This window comes from Tupaia chinensis, unplaced genomic scaffold (assembly GCF_000334495.1).
Source record: "Tupaia chinensis unplaced genomic scaffold, TupChi_1.0 Scaffold000263_1, whole genome shotgun sequence".
Lineage (NCBI taxonomy): Eukaryota > Metazoa > Chordata > Mammalia > Scandentia > Tupaiidae > Tupaia > Tupaia belangeri.
In genome coordinates, this window is record NW_006159743.1 from 1,820,515 (window position 1) to 1,837,316 (window position 16,802).

Sequence of the window (16,802 nt, forward strand, 5' to 3'; positions counted from 1 at the left end):
AAAAAAAAAAAAGCATTAAAAAAAAAAAAAAAAGCAAATTCCAAACCCTTACCAAAATGAATTTTATTGGTATTTGTTATATAAACATATAGTGGTAATTCTTGGCACCTAGTTTTCTGTCCACATATGAAAAGTTTATGAAATCAGTAATGCCATTTTGAAGAGGGTGTTGTCCCAGATAATTTACCAAGTCCAAGATAGTTTTGTTAAGGAAAATCCAGTATTATTCCCTTAGTACTTTATAAATGGAATTTTCTTCTACTTGTGTCCATTTCCCGGGGCTGAAAATTAAAAGGGGAGAGGGATAAAAATATAATGAACACACTGGGGTATAATAATAAAAATTAACTTCCTTAGATATTTATATGTAACGCTGGTGCTAAAAAAAATCTTAGGTCTCTGAGACCCTTAAGTAGTCAATCTTTAATATAAAAGGTACTGATGTTACCATTCCATGGGTGAATACGCAAAATTAACATAATTTTAAGGTTAAAATGTGTTCTTTGCTGCTCACTAGATGGCAAAGTTTTGAAATACTGAAGTTTTCATTTATGACTGAAAATGATTTTGAAACTTCTCTGAAACCTCTATAGCAGAAGTTCTCAAAATGTATTCAATAGAATCACATTATAACAGGCTTACACAGTCATGCACTACAAAAACATGTCAATTCCAACCACAGACCACATACTATTGTGGTCCTATAAAAAGCCTATAGGTTGGGGCCAGCAGGTGGCATGGTGGTTAAGGTGTTGGACTCCCAAGTGGCTGACCATGGTTCAAGTCCTAGGCTTCATGGCTTGAAATTCACACTGGGCAGAATCCTAGGAGGAGGATGGACTGCGGTTAGGCCATCCCTCGTAGGGACTGATTTCTCACTTTCTCTCTCACTGTCTGTCTGATGAGCATACATGCCCTATGACAACCTTTTTTTTTTTTTTAATTGAACAAAATGGCCTATTTTATTTCAAATATAGTATTGAAAAAAGGACAAAAAATTAAGAGAGGTAACACATGACCATAAACAGATTGTTGGGCTCCACTGGTTAAGCTGCAAGAATTTCCATTCCTGACAGGTTCCAAGGTGAAGCTGCTGGTTCCACTTTAAGAACCATCGATCTTTAGGCTACAGTATTTTAAATGAACCAGGGTTAATCACCAGACCCAGACAACATATCAAAATGATTCTAACTCACAGGATGAAGAAACTGAGAAGTATCGATATAACCTAAGGTATAAACACCCAATGTTTAAAGCACATGGTTTCCCTCTCATTACACTAAACTGACCTAAGTTGTTTTTCAAGCAGTAAGCACATACCTTATGGACCCATTCATACTCCCCGTATTTAGAATCAAAGGTTCCTTTCTGAAGAGATCTTAATTTTAAGGTAAACCGTGGTCCAAGTTCCTGAATTCCTACTTTCTTTTCACTCTTGAATATGTATCTTTAAAGATAGAAGAGTTAAGGAAATAAGTCAGAATGAACGCAACTATGCTTTAACTTTATGACAGGGTTCAAAAGATAATGAACTTTCTCCTCTAAAGCTGTCAAAGTGTATCAGATAATAGGGTCCCATTGCCAAAAAGTTAAAATACCTTCCTTACCTGTGAAATCTGAAGAAAATATAATCCCGCTGATTGTGGAATGTGGCAACCTGCCTGCCAATAAACTGAGGATCATGGGGGAAGAGAGATGCAAACATTCGTCCAATTGAATGACCTAGCCGTGTTGTAAAATTATTCAGTATTATTTCGGGTTTGTGCTCTGTGGGGTCCTTGCCTCTTCTCTAGAGAAAACAATGAAAAATTACAACAAATTAAGGTAATTGGCAAAATAATACTTCAATGCAATTTCAAGTAAAAGAATTTACATGACAAAATTGAAAATTATCTTCATGACAAACTACCACATATGGCTTATAAAAGCCTTGAAAGATGTTTCTAAAGTGTTTTAGTACACACAGAATGAACCGAGTCCTACTAGAATATTAACATCCTTCATAGAACAGTGGTCCCTTTCTCTTAACTAGTTTCACCTTCCAGTTTTAGTTACCTGTGATAAGCAGAGTAAGATATTCTGAGACCATATTCACATAACTTATTACAATATATTGTTACAGTTTTATGTTGTTATTAATCACTCCCTGTGCTTGTCAATTGAACTTTATCACCGGTATGCATGTTTAATCAGGTTCAATGCTATCTGTAGTTTAAGGTAGCCACTGAGCATCTTGGAATGCATCCCCAGTAGATAAGACTACAGTAATGAGGGCTACAGCCTGTCTGCCATTACTAATCTCACAAGAAAACTGTCAAGAGATAAAACTACTGCTTAACCAGGAGAACAAATGCCATTATTTAAATCAATTACGTCTGTTAGATTAACTTAACCTGCTAATGAAATACCATGAAGAGATCAATACCAACCAAAGAACACAAAAAACTCACCTTAATTTCTTTACGAAGACGAACACTGCTCATTTTAAAATGAGCAGTTGGACCATTTGGCAAGTGACTCAAAATAAGTCCATCTGTTCATAAAAGTTAAGAAAACATGTCATTTTACTCTATTTAGTATTGTTATATTAGAATGCACAGACTGGGTAATTTATAAAGAAAGATTTATTTTTCTTATGGATCTGGAGACTGGAAAGTTCAAGGACATGATATGATGGCCTTGCTGGGTCATCCTATGGCACAAGGGCAAGCGAGAAAGCAAGAGAACCCGCTACTGAAAGCTCTCATCAACGAGTCACCTTTCAAAAGGCCCACCTCCTAAGACTATACATTGGCAATTAAATTGAAACACGACTTTTTGAAGGGACAAACATTTGAAAACCTAACACACACTGAATTGTTTGAATTGTTTAAATTACGGGTCTTCAATAACCAAAGACCCCCCAAATAATGTAGCTAAGTGAAGAAGTATGCATTCCTCTGAGTTAACTGGAGTTTTCCCAACATACTCAAATTTTTAAAATGTCAACCTAAATGTTTCCAGATAATAGATTAACCTAGAGTAGACCTACAATTTTTCTTTCTACAGCATGACAAACTCATTATTACCTTCAAAAGGGTATAAGCCTTTCAACTAAAGAAAGGGAAAAATAAAAGCTAAGTTTTTCCCAGAAGGTGTACATGCTCACAGGAGAAAAGGGTTAGGAAACCCTCAATCAGGCATGGTCATGTCACAGCCTCTTCTTCAATTCTCCATCCTGTCAGGATTTGGGGCACACACACTCGGTGTGTTTTTCAAGCTGCCAGGGCTGGGATTCAAATTGTAGTTAACCATATGGGATTTGGCTCCCAAAGGACAACACCCAACCAATGTGCCATGGGGCCAGGCTGAAAGAAAGGTACCTCCTGACCACCACTCAAGCAGAACACTAAGACAGGTAATGTAGAACTCCAAGTAGAATATGAGTTTACCTCCAAGTTCAGAAAAGTTACAACCCTAAAAAATGCTTTATGCTTGTATGGCCATGGTTTGTTGTCTGCTTTGAATATCATATAACCCCACAAGAGTATAAACTCCAAAGCTCTTTTCTTGAAATCAAGAGTATTAGTATTTCTCAAGAGATAAATTCTTATTCTTAGGATGAATCATTATACCACAAATTATAATCAAGCAACCAACTAATAACCATTTACTACTGACCATTACTATGAACAGAGAATTATGCTAGGGACTCTAAGCTACAAATGAAATAAAGATTTTTACCTACAATCAAAAGGGTCAGCAGCCTGAGGACTTTGAAGTTCTGACTGCATTAAATCAAGATTACTAATTATAAACCATTCCTTAAATCTTTGTAGCACAGAAGCCAGCAAGCGGCATGGTAGTTAAGGCACTGGACTCCCACATGGCTGACTGATTCGAACCCCAAACCTGGCAGAATTCTAATCTCCCTTACCAATGTCCTTACTTTAAAGTCATTCTCTGTTAACAATGAAGACAACTAACTGCAAATTAAAAGTTCTGTTTTCTTAGTTTTTACCGAAACTTTGCCATTAGTTGCATCACTAGAAAGCAATCAGAAAAACTAAGTATGTTTGAAATGATAAAAATCAACATTCAGGCAGAACTGTATCTATACAAATTCCATCCGTTAAGACTTATAAACTATTGACTTATATAGTATCTGTATCCCTTAATCAGTGTTTTTGGGAAAAAATTATATGCATACAACTTCATACTTGGACTACTTTAAATAGCCTACTTATTTCCTTAATTTAAATCAACTTTGTGTACTGATAGTCCCTTAGTTATCTGACAATTTACCCTACAAGGTAGCCAACATGGTAAACAAAACTATTAATACACTTTGGGTAAAAAGTACAATTTTACAAATTTTTTTTGAGAGGTTTTTGGTATAGGGTGCGTGTGCTTGCCAGAAAGAGACAGACAGAGAGATAGAAAGCAAGAAGTCGCCCCCAGGGGTGATGGCCATGCTGCAATCCCTTCTTCTCCATTCTCCTCTCGGGATCTTGGGCATGAACGCACATGCACCCGGCGTGAGTTTAAGCCACCAGGTCCGGGACTTGAATCACGGTCGGCTACATGAGAGTTCAGCGACATAGCCATTATGCTAACTGCTGGTCCCACAATTTTACAATTTTTAAAAAGAAAAAACTGTTGGGGCCACAGGTGGCATGGTGGTTAAGAGCGCTGGACTCTCACATGGCCGATGGCAGCTCAAGTCCTGGCCCTGATGGCCTGCTTTCTCACTTTCCCTCTCTCTCTTTCACTCTGTCCCTCTCTGGTCAAATTAAAACAAACAAATAAATAAATAAAGTTAAATAAAATAATTCCATAAGAAAAAATAAAAAAGACTATGTTAAGCTTTCTGAAGGCAGCAGATGGTAAAAGTGTAACTGGTGTGCCTACATAAAAGTACTTCAGATTTAAAAAAGGACAGAGCATTTATTGAATTGATGAATCTTCTTACCAAAGAGTTACTAGCAGCTTTGAAATGAGTTTTTTAACTGACGAAAATTTTAAAAAGGAGAAAGAGACTTTTCTATTTCACATTTTTTCGGGCAGTTTTAAAAAAAGCATCAGCTGCCTTAAAAAGTTCTTTTCTGGAACAGTTAAATATTCAAGAGATTCTAGTTACTTTGGAAGGTTTATCTGGTTAAGCTAAATTATAACATGGCAAAAAAAAAACAAAAAAAAAAACCCACTACATTACAAAGCTAGTTTTAGTCATTCTTAGTTTCTGGAAAGGCTATAAACAGCACTAGTAAAATAATATCCACAAATTACAAGTAGACAAAACATTTTCTTTATATGTACAGAAAAAGATAAACATTAGGTAAAAATAGCTTTTAAGCCTTTAATTTATTAGGTCATCAGGAAAATCGTCATGTATTTTTGTTTTTCTATGCAAAAATGTGTCATGATTTTCCTGATGACACAATAAAAGTACAATGCTTACTGGTATAAAATGTTATCTTTATAGTATGACAGGAAGTCTTGTCACTAGTTTTTTTGTTTTTTTTTTTTTGAGAGATTTTTGCTATAGGGTGCGTGCGCTCGCCAGACAGAGACAGAAAGCGAGAAATCACCCCCCAGGGGGGATGGTCACGCTGCAATCCCTTCTCCTCCATTCTCCTCTCGGGATCTTGGGCATGCACGCACACGCGCCCGGCGTGAGTTTTAAGCCACCGGGTCCGGGACGGGAAATGTGGTCGACTACGTGGGTGTCGAGCGACATAGCCATTACGCTAACTGCTGGTTCCCCTGTCACTAGTTTTTGAAAATCATTAATTTTATCTTAATAATTTTGACTCATTCAAGTGGCCATCTTTAAAGTTAGTGAATTCAGTCACCATTCAGTAAATAAGTAAAATCACAGCAATAACAAAAACAAACCTAGACATCTTTTATATGATTTCTTGTGTCAAAACAAGAAGACATACCTTCGGTTCAGGTGACACACTCACTTTATAGCTGTGACTCACAGGAAAACACTTTTTTAAAATTATTGACTGAAACCAGCATTTGATATAATAGTAATATCGCTGGACTCCCACGTAGTCAACCATGGCTCGAGTCCTGGACCCAGTGGCTTAACATTTATGCCAGGTGCATGTGTGTACTTGCCTAAAATCCCAAGAGGGAAATGAAGGAGAAATGACGGCATGTGGCCATCCCCCAGGGCGTGATTTCTCTCTTTCTGTCTTTCTGTCTCTTTGGTGAGCACACATGCCCTATAGCAAAAATCTCTTTAAAAATTATTTATTATTGTTGTTATTTTTTAAGTTTGCTATAGGGTATGTGTGCTCACCAGAGAGAAAAGGAAAGTGTGAAAGCAAGCCACCAGGTCTGGGACTCGAACCACAATCAGCCAGATGGGAGTCCAGTATCTTACCCACCATGCCACCTGTTGGCCCCCACAGGAAAACTTTTAGATTGTTGTAGGCATCTAAAATACGATTGGCATAAATCCACCTGGATCCAGCTTAAGCATCTCTTTTCCTTGAAGTCCTTCCTCCCTGATATCCCAAGGATAGAGTTTACCAATCACAGGGTTTCCACTATATCCTGTATTTGTCTCTTCAGGGGTACCATCGTACTGTATTTTGTTAGTTTACATGTCTAGGAATTCCTGAAGGCTGGCTGACTCTTGTTTTACTTCTGCTTCTTTTATTACAGATTAAAACAATGTCTTGGCTGTAACATGTGCCTGATAAATGTTTGTTGAATAAAAAGAAAAATCAGCTTATAGAATCTTGGATACAGACATAATTTTCTGTTTAAAAAATATATTATGAAAGGTGTAGGAAACATTTCTTTAAAATATACTTTAAAAGGAGGGGTGAGGGAAAGGACAGGAAAACTTCCTTAAAAAACCAAAGGATACTTGGTGTTTTACGATCTTCGTTAATAACGATCAGATCTGTGAAATCTCTCGAGATGCACTGGGGAATAATTTTTTTCAGAGCCAGTCCTCTTCTGTAATAAACATGTGAGTTTGGTATAACTGTAGACAGCTGTTCACAGAGTCTTACTGTTCTCTGTAAAACAAAAATAACAAAACTTCCCAAAAGTTCAAAAAGTACAGAAATTTTATGTGGCAAATAGTGATAAGTAAAGTAATTAAAGGCTGATCATCTTAAAGAAGAGATTCTCCACTAGGAGTGATTTTGCTCCAGCAAAGAGTATTTGGCAACATCTAGAGACATTTTTGATGATCGTGACCAGTGGTGGTGGTAGTGTGTGGTTGCTGGCATTTAATGGATAGAGACCAAAGATACTGCTAAATGTCCTCTAATGGACCATATAGCTCACAAAGAAGGAATTACCCAGCCCTAAACGTCAAGGGTGCTGAGGTTGAGAAACCCTATCCTGAAAAATTATACTTGGTGAACCTACATCAAATCACAAGTAACACAGTCAGCTTGTTCACAGGTACAATCTTAACACAAGTAACAATTTAACTCTTTTGAACAACGTACTTTAAATAGTAGATAGAAGAAAATTAAAAATTCAAGCCAAATATGTTGTGACTTTCCCGATGACCTAATATATAAATCAGCGTGTTTATTACCCCATGAGGTCTATCTGATGTTGTGATGAGAATCTTGGGAGAAGTCTGTCTGTTGAAGTAAGAAGCAAATTCATCTGTAGCTTCATCATAAGCGACCTGACAACAGTGAAGAGGGAGAATTTTACCACAAATGAACACTCGGGCAAAATTTTAAAAGTAACTCTAGCAAGACTGTTTGACACTGACTACATAGCCAGTAGGGGATTTAAAGAAGGCCCAAGAGCGAGTGACATTAATGGCAACATCAAGAGGTTAGATGACTTCTCTGTACAATCCATGTATTAAACTGGATAAAATTGTCAAAAATCATTTCAGAGTACAAACTGAGGTGTGTTTATTCTTGGAAAATGGCTGTAATTATAAACAACAGGAATCTAGTCTACAATTAATTTCATTTCCTCTATAAACTTGGATTGTGAAAACAATAACTTTGCCAACTTCAGTGCTGATGGTAGCAAAGTACCAGCCATCTTAAATAGGAGGATGAGGAGCTAGATCAGTATGGGGAGGGAAAATTGGTAAAAGAGATAAAAACCCACAGCTTGGCCAGTCTAAGGTTGCAGACTCAGTTTGGGGTGGGTATGAACAAGTCAGAAATTTAAAGGGAAGACGTGGAAGTGAAAAAGCTACAGAGTAGCTGAGATCATCTTTCCACAAATCCCTGGCTCACAGCCAACCTTACACAGGTATGATCTGGGGAGAACCTGAGAACTTGGAATGTGAAGATTTGAGAAATGGCCCCAACTCTGAAGGCATTCTTCAACCCACAGCCCACACACACAGCTCAGATGGCAGAAGGTACATATGTTTTAGGAGCTCAAGTTGTATCCAAACAACCTCTACCTAATCATTGGTTGACCACTGAGCCACACAAACACAGGGTCAATCCCTAGGAAGGCAGGTTAAAAATAACAATTAAAAACTGAGCAAAGGGGCCAGACCGTGGTACAGTGCTAATGGGCAACATTCTGTGAGGCTGACCTCCCTGGAAAGGTTCTGGATTCACGTCTGGAGACATCCCTGACACCAGACACACATCTATCTGCCTATGATCCAAGATTGGTCAAAGATGGGGGCAGATCTAGTGTCAAGACCCTGTTCAGTACTACCTACTTCTCTCTCTCTCTCTGAGAAATAAATAAATAAATGAGCAAACTTAAAAAAAAAAAAAAAGGAAACTAAAAACAAAAACAAAACAACTGAGCAGTATAGTACTATGAGGGAGATGACAGATTCCATGGTTTAAGTCTAGGCAAATTACTAAAATAAGAAATCCACAGACCCTGCATTCTGTTTTTATTTTAAAAATAAAAATGGCAAAAGAAAAATATCTGTAAATATTATTTAACCTGACAAAGAAAATAATCATATAAAATGGAGAAAAGCTGGGTCCAGCAAGGTGGTATAATGATTTTTGAGAGTATAAACTGATATAACCACTATTTTGGAAAATATTTTTGTACCATCATGTAAAGTTGAACATGCACCCATCCCATAACCCAACAAATTCTCTCATTGGCAAATATTCTAGAGAAACTTTTACATGTATATACCCTCTATATGCATATTACCCCCATGAATCTGCAGCTAAGTCTCCTTCCCTGAATTCCAAATTTTTATAACTGCCTGCTTGATGGTTTTTCTGGAAACTCTTCATATCTCAAACAACATATCCAAAACGGAAGTCTTAATTTCCTCCTTAAATCTGCTTTACCCACAATTTTTCATATCTAGTCAATGACAATTCTATCCTTCCAACTGCTCAGGCTAAAATTCTGATATCGTTTTAAAATTCTCTTTTTCTCATACTTCTCATTAAATCTGTCAGAAAATTCCAGTGACTTTGACTTCACAATATATACTCAGGGGGAAAATACTCGAGAAAAAAAAAAAAAAGACAATCAGACCAATCCTGCTACATTTATTGTAACCATCCTATCTAATTATTTATCATTATCATATCATCATCTCTTTCCTGGAATACTTTGGGAGCTTCCCAACCAGTGTGCTTATCATTCTCCAATTATGTCCTGAGCTCAGTAGCAAATTACTTTTAGAAATTAAGTCTGATTACATAATTATTCTGTTCAAAACATTCAATGGCTCCACTACATGTAAAACCAAAGTCCTCACAATGGTTCTTTTCTTCCCCATGGCACCTATTCAACAATCTTTCTTATTTGTTTGTTTTAAGAGGGATTTTTGCCATAGGGCACTTGCGCTCTGCTGGAGAGACAGAGACAGAAAGTGAGAAATCACCCTGAGTGGATGGCCACACAGTAATCCCTTCTCCTCCATTCTCCTCTAGGGATTTTAGGCATGCGGGCACATGTGCCCACCATGAGTTTAAGTCATCGGATTCAGAACTCAAATTGCAGTTGACTCTGTGAAAGTCCAGCAACATAACCATTATGCCATCTGCTGGTCCCTTCCCTATTCAACAATCTTTCTCCTTGCTTACTTAATTCTTCGCTTCAGACCTGCTGGCCTCCTTGCTCTTCTTCAAAAGTGTATTAGCTGTTGGTGTAATGGCTACATTGCTGGAATCCCCTGTAGTCGACTGCAATTTGAGTCCCAGACTTGGTGGCTTAAACTCATGCCAGGTGCGTATGCGTGCGTACTCAAGATCTCAAGAGGAGAACAGAGGGAGAAGGAACTGCGGCGTGGCCATCCCCCCTGGGGGTGATTTCTTGCTTTCTGTCTCTGTCTCTCTCTGGCTTTCTGGCGAGAGCACGCGCCCTATAGCAAAAATCTCTCTCTCTCAAAAAAAGTGTATTAGGCAAACTGCTGCCTTAGAGCTTTTGCATTGCATGTTTCCTCAACCAGGAGTTCTTGTTGCCAAAGATGGCCAACTTTCTTACATCTTTCAAGTCTTTGCTGAAAGGTCATCTTCCAAATAATGCCTATCCTGCCAATCACACATAAAATTACAACACTATCCAATGAGAAAAATTGGCAAGAGAGAAAAACAATTATCAGGGAAGAAAAAAAATCTTTGAAAAGACATCCTGTTTCATTCATAACAAAAGAACTGTGAACCAAAACTATACTGAATTACAATTTCTTCACAATGGAAAAATGTGGCAGACACCACATTAACCAAAAGTTCAGTTAAAATAACCAGTAATGGAAAAATCAACGCCTGATAAAGGCACTAAGAAGGACATAACATCCTATCTGCAGTACTCCTGTCAAAAGTATACCAACTGGGGGGACCAGCAGTTAGTGTAATGTCTATGTCACTTGACTCCCATGTAGTCGACTGTGGTTCGAGTCCCGTACCCAACGGCTTAAACTCACGCCGGGTGCGTGTGCATGCGTGCCCAAGATCCCGAGAGGAGAATGGAGAAGGGGTTGCGGTGTAGCCATCCCCCCTGGGGGGTGATTTCTCGCTTTCTGTCTCTCTCTCTCTCTCTTTCTGGCGAGAGCACATGTCCTATAGCAAAAACCTCTCACAAAAAAAAAAAAAAAAAAAGAAAACCACCGGGGGCCACAGGGAACTTTTACATGTATATACCCTCTATATGCATATTACCCCCATGAATCTGCAGCTAAGTCTCCTTCCCTGAATTCCAAATTTTTATAACTGCCTGCTTGATGGTTTTTCTGGAAACTCTTCATATCTCAAACAACATATCCAAAACGGAAGTCTTAATTTCCTCCTTAAATCTGCTTTACCCACAATTTTTCATATCTAGTCAATGACAATTCTATCCTTCCAACTGCTCAGGCTAAAATTCTGATATAGTTTTAAAATTCTCTTTTTCTCATACTTCTCATTAAATCTGTCAGAAAATTCCAGTGACTTTGACTTCACAATATATACTCAGGGGGAAAATACTCGAGAAAAAAAAAAAAAAGACAATCAGACCAATCCTGCTACATTTATTGTAACCATCCTATCTAATTATTTATCATTATCATATCATCATCTCTTTCCTGGAATACTTTGGGAGCTTCCCAACCAGTGTGCTTATCATTCTCCAATTATGTCCTGAGCTCAGTAGCAAATTACTTTTAGAAATTAAGTCTGATTACATAATTATTCTGTTCAAAACATTCAATGGCTCCACTACATGTAAAACCAAAGTCCTCACAATGGTTCTTTTCTTCCCCATGGCACCTATTCAACAATCTTTCTTATTTGTTTGTTTTAAGAGGGATTTTTGCCATAGGGCACTTGCGCTCTGCTGGAGAGACAGAGACAGAAAGTGAGAAATCACCCTGAGTGGATGGCCACACAGTAATCCCTTCTCCTCCATTCTCCTCTAGGGATTTTAGGCATGCGGGCACATGTGCCCACCATGAGTTTAAGTCATCGGATTCAGAACTCAAATTGCAGTTGACTCTGTGAAAGTCCAGCAACATAACCATTATGCCATCTGCTGGTCCCTTCCCTATTCAACAATCTTTCTCCTTGCTTACTTAATTCTTCGCTTCAGACCTGCTGGCCTCCTTGCTCTTCTTCAAAAGTGTATTAGCTGTTGGTGTAATGGCTACATTGCTGGAATCCCCTGTAGTCGACTGCAATTTGAGTCCCAGACTTGGTGGCTTAAACTCATGCCAGGTGCGTATGCGTGCGTACTCAAGATCTCAAGAGGAGAACAGAGGGAGAAGGAACTGCGGCGTGGCCATCCCCCCTGGGGGTGATTTCTTGCTTTCTGTCTCTGTCTCTCTCTGGCTTTCTGGCGAGAGCACGCGCCCTATAGCAAAAATCTCTCTCTCTCAAAAAAAGTGTATTAGGCAAACTGCTGCCTTAGAGCTTTTGCATTGCATGTTTCCTCAACCAGGAGTTCTTGTTGCCAAAGATGGCCAACTTTCTTACATCTTTCAAGTCTTTGCTGAAAGGTCATCTTCCAAATAATGCCTATCCTGCCAATCACACATAAAATTACAACACTATCCAATGAGAAAAATTGGCAAGAGAGAAAAACAATTATCAGGGAAGAAAAAAAATCTTTGAAAAGACATCCTGTTTCATTCATAACAAAAGAACTGTGAACCAAAACTATACTGAATTACAATTTCTTCACAATGGAAAAATGTGGCAGACACCACATTAACCAAAAGTTCAGTTAAAATAACCAGTAATGGAAAAATCAACGCCTGATAAAGGCACTAAGAAGGACATAACATCCTATCTGCAGTACTCCTGTCAAAAGTATACCAACTGGGGGGACCAGCAGTTAGTGTAATGTCTATGTCACTTGACTCCCATGTAGTCGACTGTGGTTCGAGTCCCGTACCCAACGGCTTAAACTCACGCCGGGTGCGTGTGCATGCGTGCCCAAGATCCCGAGAGGAGAATGGAGAAGGGGTTGCGGTGTAGCCATCCCCCCTGGGGGGTGATTTCTCGCTTTCTGTCTCTCTCTCTCTCTCTTTCTGGCGAGAGCACATGTCCTATAGCAAAAACCTCATGTGCTATAGAAAAAAACCCTCACAAAAAAAAAAAAAAAAAAGTATACCAACTGGGGCCAGCAGGTGGCACGGTGGTTGAGGCAATGGACTCCCACATGGTCGACCATGGTTCAAGTCCTGGACCTGGCAGCTTGCTTTCTCAATCTTTCTCTCTGTCTGTCTTTCTCTGATTGAAATTGAAAAACAATGATAATAAATTAAAAATACATAAATCTTTAAAAAAAAAAAAAGTATACCAACAACCACAAGAAACATCAGACAAACTTATAGAAGGTACATTTTAAAAAACATCTGGTCTTAAAAAAATGTCCATGTCATGAGAAGCAGACTGAAGACTGTTCTGAGTTAAGCACCCCATATGGGGAATGGTCATGCTGCGATCCCTTCTCCATCTCTCCCTCCTTTCAGGATTTTGGGCGTGCACACACCCACACAGACACACGTGTGCTTGCCATGTGTCTCAAACCTCTGTGTCTGGGATTCAAATCAGAGCTGGCCATGTGGGATCTGGCTGCTTTAACCACCAGGCTATGGAGCGAGCCCTATAAATTTCTACTTTATATATTATAGGCGAATCAATGCACTGTACAACATCATTAGCCAGCACATTAAGTTAAATATCAGCATATCAATATGCAATTTATGAATGTGACCACTCAAAACTATTTAAGACTTCTAACATTACCTCTTCATCGTTAGGATCTACTATGGTTTCATCAGGCACTCGCTGGTTGTCAATGGTCTTGGGTACAGGCTTTGGCGGAGCCTAAATCAAAGAGAAATGATTACATTTTAGAAGCATTATAAATTATTTTTTTATTACAGTTGGGGAAGAATAAATCTACAAATAACTCAAATCTCAATTTGTTCCTTATTCAACCCACTTCTACATAAATTTGAATGTAAATTAAGCATCCCTAATCTGAACATCCAAAATCCAAAACTTTTTGAGTGCTAACATGACACACACGACCTCATGTGATGGGACTCAGTCAAAACTCTAAAATATATTATAAAGTATAATAATTTTATATAAAGTATTACATAAAATCACTTTTGGGCTATGTGTATAAGGTGCATATGAAACATAAATAAATTTTGTGGTTAGAGATGGGTTCTATCCCCAAGATATCTCATTACATATATGCAAATATTCAAAAATTTGAAAAACTATGAAATCTGAAACACTTCTGGTTCCAAACATTTCAGATAAGCGATATTCAAGCTATAACGATACTGAATTAAGAGGCTTTTCTTTTTTTTCTCTATTTTTTTATTTTTGGAGAGATTTTTTTGCTATAAGGTGCATGCGCTTGCCAGACAGACAGAGACAGAAAACAAGTAATCACCCCCCGGGGGGGGGATGGCCACTCCGCAATCACTTCTCCTCCATTCTCCTCTTGGGATCTTGGGCATGCACGCACACACGTCTGGAGTGAGTTTTAAGCCACCGGTTTCAGGACTCGAACTGCGGTCGACCACATGGGAGTGCAGCGACATAGCCATTACGCTAACTGCTGGTACCAGAGTTTTTTTTTTTTTTTTTTTAAACAATTTGAGCAGCAGCATGTATTGCTGAAATATTGGAATATTAAATATTGGAAGAACAACTTAACATCAAACGAAATGGCTTCTAGCCTGGCAGAAGTAGCAGAAATATAATAATTATATACTAAGGAGAAAAGTATCAAGTGGCTTAAAAAAAAAAAAGAATGAAAAAAAGTTACTTAAGTGTGTGTGTACTTTGTTCTAATACATCCCAAAACCTGATGAAAATCCTTTAAGTTACAAGAGCTCTAGCTCCAGGCCTAATCTGAGGAGCCTCTCTATTCCAGTCAGAGGTTTATCATTGCTTCTGAAACACATAAAATTACATGTGAAACACACCACTGTGTTCACAGTTTAGGTATACAAACATACCTAAGAAAGGTATAAAGAAGTGCCTGGGAAAAATAAACAACAATTTTGTATGTGTGATCTTTGGAGGGGAAAGCAATCAGGAAGAAATGGTCAAGGGGCTTCCAACAGTATTTGTTAATGCATTATTTCTTAAGCTGAATAAGGGGTAGGAAGGAGCTTGTTATATTATTTTTATATCTTTTTATGCATCTGAAAGATTTCCTAATATATTGTAAAAGAAAGTATTAGGAAGCACTGACTACTAGAAAGTACTAAAATTTTTATTTACCTTGTCACCAAGAGCCTCTCTTTCTTTTTTAAGTTTTTTTTTAGCTGCCAACTTTTCCTAAAAGGTTAAAAAGAAGATATTGAGAAACCATGAGTTATATCACAAACATAGTGAAATTCCACATTACTAATGCTGTAAATGTATAAACTGAACAATCTTTATAACCTATTATAGTAAGCATCCAGACACACACGTTTCTACCTAAATTACTATACACCAAATTAGCTGATCATTTTAACGAGATCTTGCTCCTTCAAAAAATCTAAATGGGCAAGTCTGAGCATTTAAACTCTCACTAGCTTAATGTTTTCCTATAAATCCTCAGATTAAATTAATTAAAAGTACAAAATGTATATCTAAACAATTAGCAGGACTTGTCATTACTGTTTCACTTGGCCCACCCAGTTGCATCCTAAAGGTTAGCTTCAAAAGAAGTTGTCTGTTTCTCTTGGAAAGCACTAAAAATAAATAGGAATGAGAGATGAGTTTTCAAGCTGTTTCCAATAAAACCGTCACTAGATACAAGCAAACTGTGCTTTAAAAATGAGAACTTTCAAGGTTCATTAGAATTATTTGTATTGTAAATCTGAAACTTTTGGAGATTATTAGACTGAATACTTAACACACAAAACAAAATAAATCTTTTTTCCAGCTCCACTGATGCTCAGTCCGTCAGATCTCAGACTGGAAATCGAATCCACACAGAAATGGGTGGGGTGCTCCCCCACCCACCCCACCTAGGCATTTAAATGAGTAAGAATCACTAAGACCTCAAAAAACCTGGTAGGAGGAGCCAAACTAAGGGGAATATTACATGTGAACGTCTATGATGTGCCAAGAATAAGCAAGTGCCTTCTTCCACCTTCAATTTAATCACAAACGGCATTGTAACATCTGTCAAGTCGTTTACATCTCTACGTTTCACTTTCCGTTTACCGCCCAGATGGTATGAAAACGCTGTAAAAAACAAATTACTAGAAACTTCACAGTACTCATCCTGGTAGGAGTTGCTGCAGGAATCAGAGAAACAACAGTTTGGATTTGTTACCTACTGTCTGTATTACTGATTTTAGAAATTAACCACCAAAGGGTAGAAGGGGCAAAGCGGAGGGGGTCGAGGCAAATATCTCAACCCCTCCACTTTGTCCCCTAGACCAAGAGCGGATCATCTCAATACGAGGGAGAACAGGACTTCTGGCTTTTCTTCTGAGTAAGGAACCTCGGAGGCAAGGAAAGGCTCTCCCCGCCTGGTTGAGGCAGAGGGCTGAACCTCAGTCTCCAAAGCAGGGTGAGAGGCACAGGACACGGGAACCGCGGCGTCACCCTCCCCGAGAACCACCGCGCGCACTTTGCGAAGGGACCACCACGCACGTGGGTCCCCAACGCGCTGCAGCACAACGGGCTCCGCGCATGCGCCGGCCGCCCACCCCCAGGTACCTTCCGCTGCTGCTGTTTCCACCGCGTGAACATTAAGTGTCGTCGCTGTTTGTTCTTAATCTCCGAAATGCTGAAGCCTGGGGGGAAAGCAGTCCCTTTCGGGGGCTGGACCCCGCCTTCCGTCGCCCCATCCCCAGCGGCTGTCGCTTCCTGAGGTTCTTCGGTAGCAGCTTTTCGTTTCAAGCTTTTCTTCCCGCTGCCGCC

General features: G+C 38.8%; 1 protein-coding gene across 2 annotated transcripts in view; it reads right to left on the minus strand.

Annotated features, from left to right (window-relative positions):
• Positions 1 to 45: 45 nt before the first annotated feature.
• The window catches only part of RPF1 (ribosome production factor 1 homolog), a 17,024-nt gene continuing 267 nt past the window's right edge, over positions 46 to 16,802 (minus strand). The window contains exons 2-10 of one of the 2 annotated variants that reach the window (XM_006149460.3): positions 16,599 to 16,748; positions 15,162 to 15,218; positions 13,659 to 13,739; positions 7,556 to 7,651; positions 6,869 to 7,022; positions 2,451 to 2,533; positions 1,608 to 1,789; positions 1,321 to 1,447; positions 46 to 281 (exon numbers count right to left, since the gene is read on the minus strand). In XM_006149460.3, the coding sequence (XP_006149522.1) occupies positions 240 to 281; positions 1,321 to 1,447; positions 1,608 to 1,789; positions 2,451 to 2,533; positions 6,869 to 7,022; positions 7,556 to 7,651; positions 13,659 to 13,739; positions 15,162 to 15,218; positions 16,599 to 16,748 (972 nt within the window). In that variant the 3' untranslated portion in view covers positions 46 to 239. Of the gene's footprint in view, positions 282 to 1,320; positions 1,448 to 1,607; positions 1,790 to 2,450; positions 2,534 to 6,868; positions 7,023 to 7,555; positions 7,652 to 13,658; positions 13,740 to 15,161; positions 15,219 to 16,598 lie in introns of both variants that reach the window. The other variant, XM_006149459.2, reaches the window with a different exon arrangement.